This window comes from Nanorana parkeri, unplaced genomic scaffold (assembly GCF_000935625.1).
Source record: "Nanorana parkeri isolate BGI_ZX_2015 unplaced genomic scaffold, ASM93562v1 scaffold96, whole genome shotgun sequence".
NCBI lineage: Eukaryota > Metazoa > Chordata > Amphibia > Anura > Dicroglossidae > Nanorana > Nanorana parkeri.
This window is the reverse complement of record NW_017306364.1, coordinates 1,708,235-1,725,652: the sequence shown is the minus strand read 5'-3', so window position 1 is coordinate 1,725,652 and position 17,418 is coordinate 1,708,235. Positions and strand designations below refer to the sequence as shown.

Here is a 17,418-nt window from a genome sequence, read left to right as displayed (position 1 = left end):
AGTAGTAGTAGTAGTAGTAGTAGTAGTAGTAGTAGTAGTAGTAGTAGTAGTAGTAGTAGTAGCTGAATAACCAGGATGTTCTCTCACTACTCCTTGACCACTGCCAAAAGCACCCACAATGGGCATGTGAGGATCAGAACTGGACCACAGAGCAATGCAAGAAGGTGGTCTGGTCTGATGAATCATATGCCTACATCATGTGGATGGCCAGGCGAGTGTGCATCACTTACCTGGGGAAGAGATGGCACCAGGATGTGAGAAGACGACAAACCGGCAGAGGCAGTGTGATGATTTGGGCAATGTTCTGCTGCAAAACCTTGGGTCCTGCCATTCATGTGGATGTTACTTTGACACGTACCACCTACCTAAACATTGCTGCTGACCAGGTAAACCCCTTAGTGGAAATGGCATTCCCTGATGGCAGTGGCCTCTTTCAGCAGGATAATACTCCCTTCCACACTGCAAAAGTGGTTCAAAAATGGTTTGAGGAACACAACACCAAGTTTGAGGTGTTGATTTGACCTCCAAATTCTCCAGATCTCGCCCAATCGATCATCTGTGGGATGTGCTAAAAAACAAGTCCAATCTATGGAGGGCCCACCTCACAACTTAAAGGATCTGCTACTGATACACATACACGCACACGCACACGCACACGCACACACACTGGCCAGATTATTATGACCACCCCATCAGTACTTCGTTGGGCCACGAGATAACTCCACGAGATGACTTCGTTGGGCCGCCCCGTGACTCCACGAGATGTTGAAAGGTGATACGAGGAATCTGACACTGCACTGTTGCCCTTCTGTTGTCTTGTAACAGTCTTGCCACTCTCCGTTCTGCCCTAACATTGACTAGTCGCTGACGGCCACAATACGCACGTTCAGACCCAGATTTTCGGCCGACAGTCCAGTCTTTAAACACTTACCAACAGCTGCTCTTGAACATTTAACGAATGCTGCTGCTTTACTCGCTCCATGGCTCCGAGCGCCAACAATCATCCCACGTTCAAAGGCTGTTAAATCGCGTTGTTTACCCGTATCTTCAGAAAAAAGTCACTTCTACTGTCGTGGTAAACAACCTGCTTCCCTATTTATATTGGTCTGTCCCTCTAGCAACTTCAGTGCGATATTATAGCTAATTTGCCTACAAACGTCAGGTGGTCATAATAATCTGGCCACTCAGTGTGTGTGTATGTATGTAGATATATGTGGTATATTATATACTGTGTATGTATGTAAATAAATATATATTGTATATCATATACTGTGTATATAACAGATATTATTTAAAAATGTTGCGCTTGTATTAGTCATGTATTCTAGATATCAGAGACTTTATAATTGTATATTCTGTACGTCTGACACATTAATTGCCACTGTACACTCCCTTCCCAGGTTTTCAGTGAAGACTCTCCTGGAGAAATACACAGCTGAGCCGATCGATGATTCCTCAGAAGAGTTTGTGAATTTTGCTGCAATTTTGGAACACATCCTGAGTCACCGATTCAAGGGTGAGAGAGAGAGGCTCGGGGGAGGCGGGTTGCATAGCAGCTGATTTAAAGGGTACCTCCAGTGTAAGCCTGATTGCATAATCTCTGCTGTACGCAGATACTAAAAAAACTCTTATTTCAATCTGTTTTTTTTTTTTGCTGCTCCAGTTTTAAAGATTCCATGCTGTGTATTTAGTTTACTGTAGTTTACAGCCCATGAACGATTAATTTACTGAAATACAGTATATTTCTGTAGATTCAACGCCTTCATGCCAAGGCTTGTACTACAGATCGTGTATACAGTCATGCAGTATGTCATCGTATGCTCGCTCTCCCGCTGCCAGTCAAGTGATCTCGCATAGGTAAAGGAAACAAGCAGCCTTATTCAATAAAGAGTTCTTCTACTTATGCGCTAATTCTGAGATGTGGTAATTCATAGCAGCCAAAAATGGTCCATTGTAGTCAATTGAGTACAAGATGGACAGTTGCTCCATCTTGTTATTGCACTTCATAATAATTAGCACATTTTCAATAAGAGTTCTAATTCTTAAAGTGAGCCTGTGCTTTGCCCTTGCAGCCAAAGAGCCACTAAAATTATAGTTTACACACGTCTATCGACCCTTTCCATGTGACTGAACTGGTGATTGGCCGGGCGCTGTCACATGACGTGAATCATGTACTATTCCATAACTAGAAGTTCCAGGTATTTTCTTCAGAAAACATCCTGCTACAACCGGCTTCTAAAGAGCATACACATTTACACTATAAGGGTTCACGCAGTCAGGTGTTTGGGAGCATGCAATGTAAATTCGTGCATACTTTCTGATCCAGGAGCACCAGGGGCTGTGTGCAACTGCCCACATTGTTCAGTTTTAGGCACCCGTGTGCATATGCCCATTTGTTGTTGTTTTTTTTTCCTTTTAAAGGAGAACTAAGGGGCTAGATCTCTTCCCCATAGTTCTCCTAAGGGTAACGGGAGGATGCAAACTAGCGTCCTCCCGTCACCCTAAGCTCAGTATACCGTGAGCTACAGCTTGCGGTATACTGAGACGCTGCAGCCAGGACAGATCCCGACATTACTGTCGAGATCCACCCAGCTGCGGGATTGACAGGTGGCTCTGCCTATCTAGAGGCAGAGCTAGCTGTGCCCGCCCCCTCCCCCGTCCGTTCCATCAATCAGCGCTGGAGGGGAGGAAATCCCTGCAGGGAGCCGTGAGTGACAGTCACGGCTCTCTGCAGGGATAGATCGAGAAGTGAGCGAGCCGACCTGTAACAGTTTAATTGTCACAGGTCAGCTAGAACTATGAGGCTATGTGATTTTCACTCGCCTCATAATTCTCCTTTAATTCATTCCCTCCAATGCCCACCTCCATCACCATTCCAAACTGTTGAAGGTGGTAATTTCTGACCCCTGATACGGATTAGTAACAAGTCTGGAATATTTCAGACAGTTGTCATAGAACAAGCCTTATATTTGGACTATCTCTTTGGGATGAGGCTCTTCATCCTTGTTTCTTGAGTCTATTGGTTCATTGGAAGGTTCTCACTTGGGTGTCGTGCTTTGGGACAGGTCCACCGCTTTCTTCTTTTTGTGTTCCCTATTTCTCCTACACATATGTCACCGACCTTTCTTTTGTTGCCTTTTAGGTCATGTTAGCTGGTTTAGCACAGATGGGCAGAGAGGATTCTGGGACTATATCCGTATCGCCTGCAGCAAAGTTCCCAACAACTGTATCAGCAGCATTGAAAACATGGAGAACATTAGCACAGCCAGAGCAAAGGTGTTTTATTATGAACCTTGCATGTTTGGTCGTATCTTTGTTATTGAGTGATGTCCGGTGCCATTTTTCTGTGCCATCTTGTGTCACATTACAGATGAAGCAGAAGCTTGGAAATTAGCATACAATTCAGATCTTGTCTTTAATAAATTATCCTCTAAACAAGAAGGAATTGCAGAAAGCTGCTTCGTGTATATTTCAGCCCCCCAGGTCCTTAGTCATAGCTGATACACGACAAGACTGGATACATTTACATATATGGCTGACACAGCAAATTTAATTAATGAACCAATCCTTCTTTTTTTTAGGGTAGATAACCAATTATTCTGTGACTGTGTCCTAATCTGTCATGAATCAATATACATTCATTGCAGCAGCAGTGCCAAGCACAGATCTTTCTAAAGCCCTAAAGAAGGAAGAGTATGTAAAATCCCCTGATATGTCTTGGCTATCTACCTGAAAGAATGATTTTATTGCAACTGAACATCCATGTTTTGGTGCTTTGTTCTTTTATATTTTGATTTCCAAGGTCTTTTAGTGGGTAGGGGGTACCTGTGATTTAGCAACAACTACTTACCATATTTCGATCACAAGACCTACCCTTTAAAATATCCGGATGCTGTGAGATCCAGCGAGACCTTCAGCCCTACCGGTGATTTCATTTCTATGGTATTAGAAACCATTTTTATGGCATTACAATGGGATTCTGGGTGTCTTTATGGAGAAGGATCTCAGATTTCAATGGGACACTGATCTGTAGATGTAAATTTCTCTGTATGTGTTGTGTGGATGATGCATTCTAGTATGCTGCACATGTATTGATGTCTGGAAAAACATACAACGCTTTGTTCTTTATCTGTGACTAAGAATGGCCTTGCAAAACATCATCTTTTACAGGTGACTTACCGAATTCAGGTTTCATTGGTGATGACTGGACATATTGTATCCACTTGTCGTGATGACTGGACATATTGTATCCACTTGTCGTGATGACTGGACATATTGTATCCACTTGTTCTTTATCTCTAATGGGTTTTGATGTTGGTTACCTGCCTCAGACACCCACTGGATTATCTTCATTAAAGAGGAACTGAACTCTATAGCCTGTGCCCCAAAAAACGCAGACAGAGGGCAAAAGAATAGTCACCAGTATTGCCTGTGCAGCTGATCGTTTCTCCATTACTGACTTACCAAGTCTTGGTTAGCACTGTATCTTCATGTGAAAGCGGCCATCTCTTAAAAGCATGTAGAAGCAGGGCTTTGCTTCCTCATGTCAGAACCTCCGGCAAGGAGAACACAGAGTTGAAAGATAGTGAGATTACCACATGGCCCCTCAAAATCTCCTGAGACTAGTAGTCAGAGGTAGCTGTGTTTTAGATCTCACGTTGCAGATATACAACTATCAGGTTGTAGGCAGCGGAGCTTCTAGACATACCCACATACCGGGAAGGGTATCGCTATTTTTTTGAGCAGGAATTCAAAACAAAAGGTCATTTTTTCAGGGTGCTGCTGATCTTCATTCTGTCAGTTGAGTTCTATTTAAACCTCACATTAGCAGCAGCATTGCAGTCCTTACTTTCTACTTACTAAGTACACAATGTGGACATGTGTGCTCTCATTGTAGGGTCGGGCCTGGATACGTCTTGCACTGATGGAGAAACGCCTTTCAGAATACATTGTTACTGCACTAAGAGACACCAGAACCACCAGGTGAGACCATGTGTGACACCCTATAGGTACTGATGTACCAACGTTCTTACAAAGGGCCTTACACTCTATCCAAGATTTATAGCAGCTACAAATGTCTCTTCCTGTTTTCTCTGGTGATTTGTAGATGGCTACAAGGTTGTGCCTATGGTTAACTATAATGTTTATTTAGGCAGCTACAAATCCCTGGTGTGTAATGGTCATCAGCAGAGGCACTGGAGCTACAAAAGATGGAGAATAAATAGCTAGTTACTACTTCTGCTACTGCAAGATTCATTTAACACAAAGTCTGAGGAGAAGGATTGTGTAGCTGCTATAAAATTGTCCACATGACATGGCTTTAAGACCTGTGCCACACTTATAATCCTGTTTCTAATGACAGCTTGGCTAAAACCGTCCAGACGCTGTGCGAATTTCATCAGACTGTTTAGCGTGGATGGAGGAATTTATAATATTTTTTTCTTTCATCCTACAACAGCCTGTAACATTGTATAGCTGGTCTAAGATCCATGCCTTAGACCCATGTCACAGTGGCAATTTTGTAGCCGCTACAGAATCCCTCTCCTTTTTGTTGCTAGGAATTGCAGTCAAGAAAAGGTCTATGTGCAAGCTATTTGTAGCTTGGAGCCAGTGACAGAATCGCCAGCATATAGGTTTCATCTAATGTTATCCAATGCAGATGCTGATGACCATAGCACACCGCCAATTTGTAGTGACCCAGATAAGCGATGTAGTCTTCTACAACTCTGTAGCCAACTAGTATTTGCCTAAAATATTAAACAGAGAAATGTGTAGCTGCTACAAAGTTGCTAGTGTCACATGAGAAAATATTGATATACAGTATAAGCAGGGCTGGATTTCCCACAAGCCCATCCGAGGCCCGGCTTAGGGGTGGCAGGGAGTAGAGGGGCGGCAGGGGTGTGGCATTCCTATCTCCTGACGCCTGGGACATGCAGTCTCGGGCTCTGGACAGGTCGTTTTTCTCTACATTTAGCCCTGCTTTGGGCAAGCAGAGATAAATGTACAGCAGGGAAGTTTAGTTTAGCTCGTTTAGTACAAAGGATCTCGGCGATGTCACTGAGACCACTTGTATGCAGCCTGCAACGTCCGTTCTCTGCTCCATGTGAACACTGACACGGGAGTGTGATAGCAATAAAGTTAAGTGAAAAAAAATAAATAACAATTAAAAAAGTAAAAAATTATAAGAAATAATAATTAAAATAAAGTAATAAAGAAAAAAAATAAAAAGGAAAAAAAATAAGATAAGGAAAAATATAAAGTAAAATTTTTTTGGCATTGGGGCAGCGGAGAGAGTAAATCCAGCCCTGAGTATAAGGCTCATTAATAATATTTTTGGGATTAGATGGGGTTGCTTTATGAAAAATAAGAGCTTTGAGAAGCTAAGAAAAATTATAGCTTCTGCCTCTAGTAACCAAATTGATTATTTGTTTCTATGTACCTCCTGTATAGCTATATTAACCTATGTCATATGACCACAAGCTTCAGCATATGTCTCATTGGGGTTGAACTACAGAAAGGGTTGGAGCAGTAGATCTACATTTGTACCATGCCATCTCTAAACGATGACACATTCACTTTTTTTTTTCCTTTTCAGGAGGTTTTATGACGATGGTGCTATTTTACTACGAGAGGAGTCATCTGTCCTCACTGGGATGTTGATAGGCCTTAGTGCCATTGACTTCAGGTATGATCATCAAGGGACCTTATGTAATGATCGTCATCCAATCTAGTCTCAGAAACTTTCATTCTAAATTGGCTACCCTATATTGGAAAGATCTGAGGAGGAAAACCTGCTCACTTGTCTTGGAAATAGGTCATGTTTTATAAACTGTTTCCATAAATGTTTTCACCATGAATATGGAGATGATGGAAACACTGGCATGTCTTGTCTTCTGTGCTGTGTTTTTCCACAATTTTCTCATATATACATAGTGGTTGGAAAACTTTAAGGTGATTGTACAGATTTTGTACAATTTAGATTGTAAGATATGCAGCCAGCTTCACCTTTACTTTACTAAAGCCATTCCCAATCAGAGTTCCATGGAAAGATCAGTGACCTAATGGCCAGTTTTTTGGGGAAAAAAGGTAATGGCCAGCAATGGCATTGCCAATAGCAACCAATAATGTCCAGCTTTTTCCAGTTCTGTCTGATTACCCTCTAATTTGTCTCCTCACAGCTTTTGCCTGAAAGGAGAAGGGATTGATGGCAAAACTCCAGCTGTCATAGACTACACTCCATACTTAAAGTTTACACAAAGGTGAGTACAATTTATTCAGTCAAAATCGATTTTTTATATGGAAAAAAGGCAGCACAGCATGACACTATACCTCTTTCTTAGGGCCCACAATGTGGACATCAGACGGGTCTTTCTAGGGCCAGGTCAATGGGTTGGCATTAGAGGCCGCTTCCTTGGGCAAAGTACAAAATGGGCAGGACCTACATCATATGCGGCTGAATTAGTTCACAGCTCATGGGAGTGGCACACCTTGGCTGCTAAAGGACCTTGTCCTAGCACTGCTCTCTAGAGACCCAAAGGGCTTATGAAGGTTTGATATAGTAGCCTACCCTGGGGGCCTATTTTAGGTTCTGATTTAGCACCTTCTAGTAGCCAGATGTTCTAATGCTTTAGCTTTCCTTGCACTAGTGTTTTGTTTTTTTAACCCACTTTTGTGTGAGCAGAGAGGGGAAGAGTTTGCAGAAGGAACTTCCCACCACTGAATTTCTATATCATTTTAATTTAGTACAATTTTTTGGGTGTAGGATCTTTTCAATAGACGTGCCATGAATATTCCACTTGTTTACTATAACCAACATTTCTCTGACCAGTTATGATTACCTAAGTGAGGAAGAGGACCGAGAAAGTGTAGGTGGCAGCAGCAGCGAGGACAGCTCTCCCGAACACCCCTACATACCACTACTAACAGACGAGGAGAGCTGGTACACCAAGTGGCGTAAGATGGAACAGAAGTTCCGTATTGTCTATGCACAAAAGGTAGGTGGAAACCTTCATATTAACGTGACAGTGTAAAGTATTTATTAGACTTCATATATCCAGCCAAAATGAAAATAAAAAACAGATCTATTCCTTATTTTAGTATAGTGGATGGAGCGATGTATATTATTCCATCATGCCCCATTACTAACTGGACATCCAGAACTTATAGTACATAGCAAATATTCAGCCTAATTATACAAGAGTCCTTTATTTGGAGATACAAAGGACTATGTGGACTTTTTGATCCTCTTTATTGCAATGTATGGATCACATGTGGATCTTGGAGGGAAACCCCACTAGGATTTTGTTTAACAATCTTGGCTGTGAACAGCTTTCTGGAAAAATTGACCTCTGGCGTCTAAGCTGAGCTTTGGTATGATGCCGGGAACTGTGTCTAGAGAAAATGTGCTTGGACCCATGCATTAATCATATGCTTCATTTTACATTCTGCCAGTTTTATATCCGAGAAGATATTGATTTTGTAGGCAGAGGAGTCATTTATGCCCCATACGTAGGCCAGCTTATTTATTACATCAGTCTAATTGGTGCAGAAGGGGATTTAATCAATTGAAGCCAGACAATCAGCTCGGTGTACCTCCCTTTTCTCTACCGATATGATTCCGCCATTCATTGCATATCCAGTGATCTCCGATGAGGGTGATGTTGGTTTATCTGAGTTGTATCACAACGGGAAAAATGGACTGTGGATCATTTCCAAATCACAAGGTCTCTGATGATGATTGTAGCCGTCTAATGCACAGCTTGGTGACCTGTATATCCAAAGCAGGTTCCTGCATGACGCTGCCAAGTATCATCCATAACATGTTGTCCATGTCCACCTTTAGAAAGCCTGTTAAGCTTCCTCGCTGACGTTCAGATAACTACCTACCATGTATTTGTCAGTAAATCTCTTTTTAGCACATTATTCTATCCCTCTTACTGTAAAACCACCAGCAGTTTACATTCATTTGCTGGCTTTCAGATCAATAGAGATGCACTTGGTGAAGCTCCTTGCAGCGATGGTCAATGCACTGTGCTGTGAATTGTTGATGATCTAATAACTATGTTCTGTAGTTACTGGAAATGTCTCATTGTGAAGCTGACTTCAATCTCTATTCCATATGAGTGCTGGAAAAAATATGGCTTGTATGACCCAATCATTGAAAAAAGCATTGTGAGGACGTCCAAGCTCCTCTAGTGATTCACAATTAATGTGGGGTGGTGCAGCTGTTACTGAAAGCATATTTATGTGACTCAACGGTTCTTCGTGTATAGATCACAGAAACTGAAAGCATCTTTTTGATGTCATTGGACTTTTTTTTTGGTTAGAGATGAGCAAGACAAAAGTACACAGCAATAAATGTTCCCTTTTTGGGTCATCCTAGTATGACTATGGATACCTTAAGAGGTTTTCTAGAGGCATCCTTGCATACTGTGTTGGACAGGATATAATCTATGTGTGAGAAAATATCTCTGCCCACAATAACAACGTTCCCTCTATTGCCATTCTTCAGATTTAGTCCAGGTATAATACTGTTTTATATGAAATAAATTGTAATTTAAATCTAAACTCCAGGCAAATTCCTAAATACACAGCTGAACTGTGGATAAGGGAGCTGTTTTTCCTGCCAAATGATATGTATTCCTGTCCATCCAGTCCTGAGATTAACACAGATCTCTCACAGAACAGCCCTGTTTGGCAGGGCAGGAGACCTCCTTTTCCACTAGCATCTACCAGTCCCCATCCTAACCACCCTGCCAATGGATGCAGCAGACTGATGAACTCCTCTGTCATTCTGCTCTCTCCTCCTATCATGAATATTGCATTGCACAGATTGACTCCTTGTCAGGGGCGTCCCGAGGCCGGGTGTCACCCGGAGCGGAGACCGGGTGACACCCCGCAGTGACGTCGTTGCGCATGCGCGGTCATCTGATTGACGTCTGCCGGCGGCCATCTTGGTGATGGACGCTGGCAGAGAGAGGAGGCGATGTTCACCCGGCGTGATGACGTATGCCACTGGGTCCCCTCCTCTCTCCTGACACTGTCGGGCTCTCGGTCCATGACCGAGTGCCCGACTTTTTAGAGGGGGTGACACCAAAATGACTGCCAGTCATTTTGGTGTCACCCCTCCAATGGTATCATTCGGGTGCGAGCCGCACCCCCCTTGTGACGCCACTGCTCCTTGTGCTGCTTTTTCCTCCACCACTCTGAGCACTGTTGTGCGGTGTATTGCAAGAGGCTGATACAATGTCAGATTCAGGTACTTAAAGTAGTATTAGACTCTCAAACTTTTTTTCATTAATGAATCCAAATCAAACAAATATACATTACTCGACAAAGAATTTCTTCAAAGAAGAACTCTGGGTATATACAAAATTAACCCATGCAGTGGGGCTACGCCCACGCTGCAAGGGATAAGTGCTTGTTTTGGTCTAGGGTCTAAAATGTAAAAGCTATACTCACCCGATCCTCAGTCCCGTGGCGGTGACTGCTCACCTCTCTTCCCCTTCACTCCAGCTGTGGAATATCTTTCAGCGTCCTCATGTCCATTGCAAGTGAATGGACGTGATTACCTAATGGGTCATTAGACTAGATTATAAGCTAGGAGGGCACGAGCAGTGCCCTCCTATTGTACTGAAATTGAATTGTGTAGTAATTGTCATGTCTCCCCCATTTTGTAAAGCGCTGCGCAAACTGTTGGCGCAATATAAATAAATAAAAATTAGACCTCCAGAGCCTAGGCAAAAAGAGGCAGGGCTGGTGCAGACTTCGGCGATCCCGTGACGCGCACGATTGTCTGCGGGTACACACATCAGTTGCCGCGCGGCCCTATTGATTTCAATGGGTTACATCCGCGCGGCAATCACTGAAAAAAGGTGCATTAAACCACGATCGCACAGGCACAATCTGCCTGGGGCGACTGGGGTGCCATTAGAAAATAATGGGACCCCCAGCGCGATCGGCAGTGGTGTGCAATTCCATGACCGTGCGGTCATCCATGCAGTTTCGTGCACGACTGCCACGCGGTCACGGATCGCACAGGTATGAACCTGGCCGCAGGCAGCATTGGTCTTTTTACATTAGCCTGGAGTTCAGCTTTAAGTTTCCTATAAATATATACTGTATATCATGATCCAGATCAAGCTGGTGTACCAGAAACTCTCTAGATGTAATGTGACAAGTCCATGCATGACCTGTTAGCAAGCCTGCAGGGTGTCCAAGCTTGGTCTCAAGAGTGTTCCTAAAGAAGTTTCCTCTGTCATTCCCAGGGATATCTAGAAGAGCTGGTCCGCTTGCGGGAGTCTCAGCTGAAGAATCTAGAAGCTGAGAACAAGAGACTGACTCAGAGGATCCAGGAGCAGGGAGAGCAAGGCATGCAGGAGAAACACCAGCTGGAGGGAGTCATCCTAGAACTGCAGGAACAGCTGTGAGTGAGAGGGGTCACCTATGAAATACACACTCATATAGGCAAAGGGCTCCACACAAGCTAGTCAAGTCTGCTGCATTAGAAGCATCTAACTACTGTATATTTCCTGACTGACAGGCTCAGGAGGATCTAACCAGATTTCTATCATTAGCCATTTGCCACACATACTACCACCAACCACCAGGTCCATGACCAAGTGAGGGGCACATGATTACTACCAATCTCTCACCATGAGATGAGACATACTTCCAGTTTACTGAGCATTGAATGAGCACCTACCACCGATCCACTCAATATATGGAACACACTAACATACTAACCTACTACTATCTCTTGGCCACTGGAAATACATCTATTGAGCACCAGTTGAGTGATATATGATTTTTCAAGCATCACAATCCAAGTTTTATTACTTTTGTGCTTCTTTTAAAGTTTACCTAATCCCAAAACTTTTTTTTTTCACCTTTGGATAAAGTAGGGAAGAGTTAGAACTCCCTGGCAGCTTTTTTTTTTATTGCTGTCTATGTCCTCGCAAGTGAGAGTCTTTTTTTATCTGGCTTAGAAGTTACCATTGTCACCAAGAATGAAAGTGGGAGTAAATCCAAAAATTGGGGTTGACACTACAATGGGAATAAAGGGGAAATCTTCCAATGGTAACACGTGTGTTCCTGAAGACTATCTAAAAAGGGATTTCCCCTACTTTGGAGAGATTTCATCTCACTTTCTGATGTGTATTTAGGACAAAAGGTGAAGGGAAATGCCCCAAATGGGACACTGATAGTGAAAAAAATATAATATTCACAATGGAAAATTAAGTTTTGGTTTTAGATTACGGGGTAGTATGCTAATCCTGATTCTAACTTCTGAAAACACCATTTAGGCTACACAGGAAACAGATACTTGCCTACCATCAGTCCTGGAATGACTCATCTACCTTTCATCTCTCACATTTGGGCACAGTCTACTTTTACACTAATCAATGGTGAAAGAACACAGCTCCCAGAAAACCACTTAACAGAATAACGATCGACTATACCTGCATACTACAAATGCAATACATGGAGAGTTAGTTAGTGTCTATGTCTCACCAGTGGCAGAGAGCATAACAAAGTCCCCTTTAAATAACATGACCACTGAATCCTATCAAATCCTTAACACAAACAATTTAAGAAATGAAGAAATAAATCAAGGCAACTGAACTTGCTGTATGTTTCTTGAATCTGACTAGCTTTCTCAATTCAGAATGATTTGGACAAAAATTCTCTTTGAATAAATATGGTGAATGTTGCTCCAATCAGCATGATCTATTAATCATAACCAGCATGGGGTCAGGGACTTCATGGAGGTAAGGTGTTGATTACATTTGCATGACCGGAGCTAGCAGGCGTTATTAAGCCACCCAGAGTGATGGGCCTGCTAGCTCCAGCAAGTCCAGTTACCTTGATTTTATATTTTACAGCTATAGATGAATGAGAACCTCCACAGACACAATTGTTTTCCAACTGCTCAAATAAATCCCTATAAAGAAGAAAAATACCACGGCATAGCCATAAAGTGCAAAGTGTGTTCAGATACATCCACTCATTGTCTGATTAGCCTTGGGTAAAAGCCCATTTGTGATTTGGTAGGTGTGGTTTGGCATTGATTTAGTCTTTCGACTAAACTGTTTGACATCATCCAATAGGATCTAGGAGGTGCATATCATATCAAACGCCAACCCAGACATGCTCCAATCCCAAAGCAAACATACCCATCATGCACCTTTGGCATTTCATAACAAGAGCATTCTCTGTTATTCCCTGTAATTCCAGCACTGGCCTACTCCCTTCTGAAAATGTCCCCATCAAACAGTTCAACTCAAGCATTGGGGCCCCTCTGGTTAACCAGTGGCCCTCCCTGGGCACCCTTAATGATAACGAGACATCTGTTAAACCCACGCTGTACAGGAGGTAAGACACATATACCCCATGACACGTTTACATTCAACGTTCGTTATCTGTCTCATGTCAATGGAACATCTGACTAGCTCCTGCAAAGCATTGAAGAGGTCGTGTCCACCTTACTGGACAGTCTGTTATTCTGAAGTTGGGCAGCAAAATAATAAAGCTTGCAAATAGCATTCATTAACTATCTTGTTCCTTTATGCTTCTACAGGCTCTTGGTAGCAATACCAAGCAACATGTGTAATCTCTCAGTGAACTGCTGTGCCATTCAGGAAACATTGCACCTTTGCACATAGTTCTCTTGAGGCAGGGTCCTCTTGACCCTAGGCAAGCAGCTAAACACACAGTTGTAATACATTTATGTGACTTGTTTTAAAAGATTCTAAACTTTGTTCAGCTAGTCCTGTCAAGCAGACAGTATGTTTTCAAGCTCCACTTTAATGGATCTTTAAAATATAGCTTATGTTCGATAGGTAGAGTTTACAATTTTTATTGTCAGTGAGGAATCTGTAGGCGCCTGCATAGCTGAACACATGTAAGCATAACATGACCTGCATCTACTTGAAGATTTTGCTCTTAAAGTGGAAACTTAAGAGTCTGTGCAGGCATAATATAGACCTTAGCAGCCGTCTTCAGTTGTATGCACTTGTACAAAGGGTGCCGACAGACATGACATTGAGAGCCACTTAATTACCAGTGGTTTAGAAAGGGGCATTGCAACTAGGCTCATACACTGGGTGGGTGGGGTGTTAGGTCTCTCTGCCATTATGTATTCAGAATATTACCCCAAAACAAAAAGAGTTGCTCTCATTGCCAAAATAACATGTTACAGAAAATGATGCCCACATGATTTTGTGGTTGTGACATCAGAAGGGGGACCAGCGATAGGCTTTTCATTATTGAATAGGAAAACATCAGTTCTTCTAGGCCAACATTTAGATTTAGAACCTTTCCCATTGGGCAAGGTTAAATCTGTAATGAGTCCCTACAGGCATAACTGAACAAGATAGGAAAATAATATTATTTACAAAGCTGACTATTTTGCTGTCTTGTCTTATAATATCAAGTATATCAGAAATGGGCGGGTGCAGTTGTACTGTCATGAAAATGTGCAATGGTAGCTATTCAATACTCTTGAGCAGTATGGCTGGTTCTCTGCTGCAGAACATTGCATGACATCTGAGCCTTATGTTCTGTTCTGTTGGGCTAGTTGTGTGTTTCTTCTCCACAGACACAGCTATCTGAGCACAGATCACCTTTCAGCTGAGCTGAGTCTGAGCTCCGAATCCCAGAGGGCAGATGGAAAGCAGGACGGGGAGCCTTGGGGTCCTATTGGTAAGCCCATTGTGGGGTAATTTAAGTCTTTGTAACATGGTAGAGAAGTGACTACATGCTAGCATTAAACTGTATGATTGCATACCAATGTTTTACTTCTGTGGAACACTATAGGTCAGTTTGGGTCAGATAGGTCCTTCAAAGAAAATTTAGAAATAGTTTTCACCTGTAAAACTTTTATATAATATTACTATTCCATATTTACCAACAGTCACCAGGAAAGGTGAGCTTCACCTGAAAAATATTTGCTGAAAAATCTTCTTTTGTTTAACCTGGTGGTGCCAACAGGGAAAGTGCCAGGTTAAAGTGACCCTAAACTGAGGAGTTAAATCTTAAAAATGCATTTAAGTACCTTAACTATTACCAAAATGTATCTTATTTGTGTATCACTTGGCTGTAGATCCTCAAATCATCTCTGAATTGGTGCTGACACTGTCTTTCCTTCTGGAGGGTGGCTACTTTTGTTCCCTGTGTGGGTGTTGTAAAGTGGCCACCGCTCCAAGCTCTCTCCCGGGATGGACTACAATCTCACATTTAGTTTACTAATTTGCATTGAGATTGTAGTCCATCACGGGAGTGAGCTTGGAGTGGTGGCTACTTTACAACACACACAGCCACAAACATAGCCCCCCTCCAGAAGGAAGGACCGTGTCAGCTCCAATGCAGAGATGATTGGAGGATCTACAGCCGAGTGATACATTTCTGTTAATAATTAAGGTACCTAAATGCATTTTTAAGATTTAACTCCTGAGTTTAGTCTCACTTTGACAGTGCAATGCAATACACTGTGCTTTGTGCTGATCCCCTGGTATAGAGCAAAGTTAATGTATATATCTAGATTTCTGTTTTTCCTTTATAAACACCCCCCCCCCCCCCAAAAAAAAAGCTACTCCCAACAGCAGCTTCTGGGCACAGCAATCATGTAGAATAGTATCCCCATAGCAGGGGTGCCAAGAGTGTGCTGATGCAAGCTGTATGGTCTTCAGCATTTGATGGGTGCCAGCATACAAGGTGGCTATATGCAATTTACTTGCCTCCAAGTAGGATGCATCCCTATTCTGATATAAATTGATCCTGGGGCCTCTCAGAGCCCTTATTCATTCTCCTGTTGGAAAGCGTGGCAAAAAGAAAGTACACCCCCTCCCCCCCCCCTTGCATTAAACATTTTATTAGTCTGTTGTTTATTTGAGGTCCTGTGTTGGGGCTCCTCTTCATCCTTGGCACCAGCTAGAAGAAAACAACAAGATTATAAGTACCCCGTCATCACTTTTCTACCCTTGGCTAGCCAGGGAAGGTTTTTTTAAGTCTGCAGGGAATTTTTAAATGTCTTATGCCATCAGTGAGTACTTGGTGTACCTGATATGTTACTGTTATTGTACTAGGTAGTGTTACAGGAAACCAGAAGGGAATCCCTTTACCGGAGCTTCTTATATTTTTAAAATGTATTCCTCATTAAATTGCAAGCAAAAACCTCTCAGCGTTGGTCAAGTCTTACATAAAACACCTGCCGGTTTGGTAATTTATACCTGTTAACTATGTGCAGCATATATTTTTGACTTTTTTATATATATTTTTTTACATTATATTTCCCTCCGTAGGTAAGGACCCCACCCCTTCCATGCTGGGTTTGTGCGGTTCCCTGGCCTCTATCCCCAGCTGTAAATCTCTGCCAAGCTTGAAATCCAACGAATGCCTTGTCAGTAATAGCAGTGAGACAAGTCCTGCTGGAAGCCCCAGCTGAGGTCTTCCAAACACAGGTCACAATCAATGCATTATGTCACGACCACCACAGGAGAAGCTCAGTTTATCTCATGATATAACGTCTCGCCAAGTTAACTTTTCTTCGGCCAATTGCATAACTCCCAATGGTGGTCTAATAAGGAATATACAAGGACTAAAAAAACAAAAACAGCACAGCATATAATCCATCGCCCAACAGTGAACCAATACACCCCAATATAGCCAGTTCCTAAACCGCTGTAACCTTGTAGAGAACACAAGAAATGATCTGGACATGAATAAATATATGGATATCTACTGCTATTTGTCAATGAAAGTTTCAACGTCTTGGGACTTCTTGCTGCATTCAAAAAAAATGACATCAGTTAAATCTCCTATACTTGTCCCTTTACAAAATGAAATGCCTTTTTAATTAAGCATTGACCCAATATTCCCTTCCCTTTATGGACCAAGTGGAGACTTTCAACTCATGAACCCTATGAGGGTAGAAGTTGGCTCCTTTTGTTTGGACTTGAGTACACTGTATGTTGTGTAACTGACCACTGGTATAAAACTGGTTGTGATGGAACCCACCTCTGTCAGAGGAACATGTGCAATTCTGTCCATTAAACTGATGAACTGAAGGAATCTGAAACTGCCTAATTGTTTTTTGTGAGTCAACTACAGATGATCTCTGGGCATCAACATTCCACCGCTTTTTTTAATACATTTTTGTTATATTTTATTAAATATTTTTTTTGTTACTTTACTTGTAGGGGCTACGGGGACATATTGGGGATCTAAACAGAACCCTGATATTTCCCTTTTTAAAATAGAAAAAGAGATTGAGGACTCTGAGTTCTCAATCTCTTTTTCTGCAGCCCCCGTTATAAAGGAAAAGGAAGCCTCTATACTGAGCGTTCCTGTTCATTCATATCTTGTGGATATAGAATGTTTACCATGTCCACAATCATGAATGAACAGGAAGTGGTGTAG

The 17,418-nt window shown here is 42.3% G+C and overlaps 1 protein-coding gene across 3 annotated transcripts in view; it reads left to right on the top strand.

Annotated features, from left to right (window-relative positions):
* Positions 1-16,666, top strand: part of RUNDC3A (RUN domain containing 3A) — a 21,934-nt gene extending 5,268 nt beyond the window's left edge. The window contains exons 2-11 of one of the 3 annotated variants that reach the window (XM_018552742.1): positions 1,401-1,516; positions 3,128-3,276; positions 4,898-4,983; positions 6,596-6,685; positions 7,179-7,259; positions 7,829-7,994; positions 11,268-11,425; positions 13,237-13,374; positions 14,600-14,703; positions 16,302-16,666. In XM_018552742.1, coding sequence (XP_018408244.1) covers positions 1,401-1,516; positions 3,128-3,276; positions 4,898-4,983; positions 6,596-6,685; positions 7,179-7,259; positions 7,829-7,994; positions 11,268-11,425; positions 13,237-13,374; positions 14,600-14,703; positions 16,302-16,444 — 1,231 coding nt within the window. In that variant the 3' untranslated portion in view covers positions 16,445-16,666. The remainder of the gene's footprint in view (positions 1-1,400; positions 1,517-3,127; positions 3,277-4,897; positions 4,984-6,595; positions 6,686-7,178; positions 7,260-7,828; positions 7,995-11,267; positions 11,426-13,236; positions 13,375-14,599; positions 14,704-16,301) is intronic. The other 2 variants (XM_018552741.1, XM_018552743.1) reach the window with 2 other exon arrangements.
* The last annotated feature ends 752 nt before the right edge of the window (positions 16,667-17,418 follow it).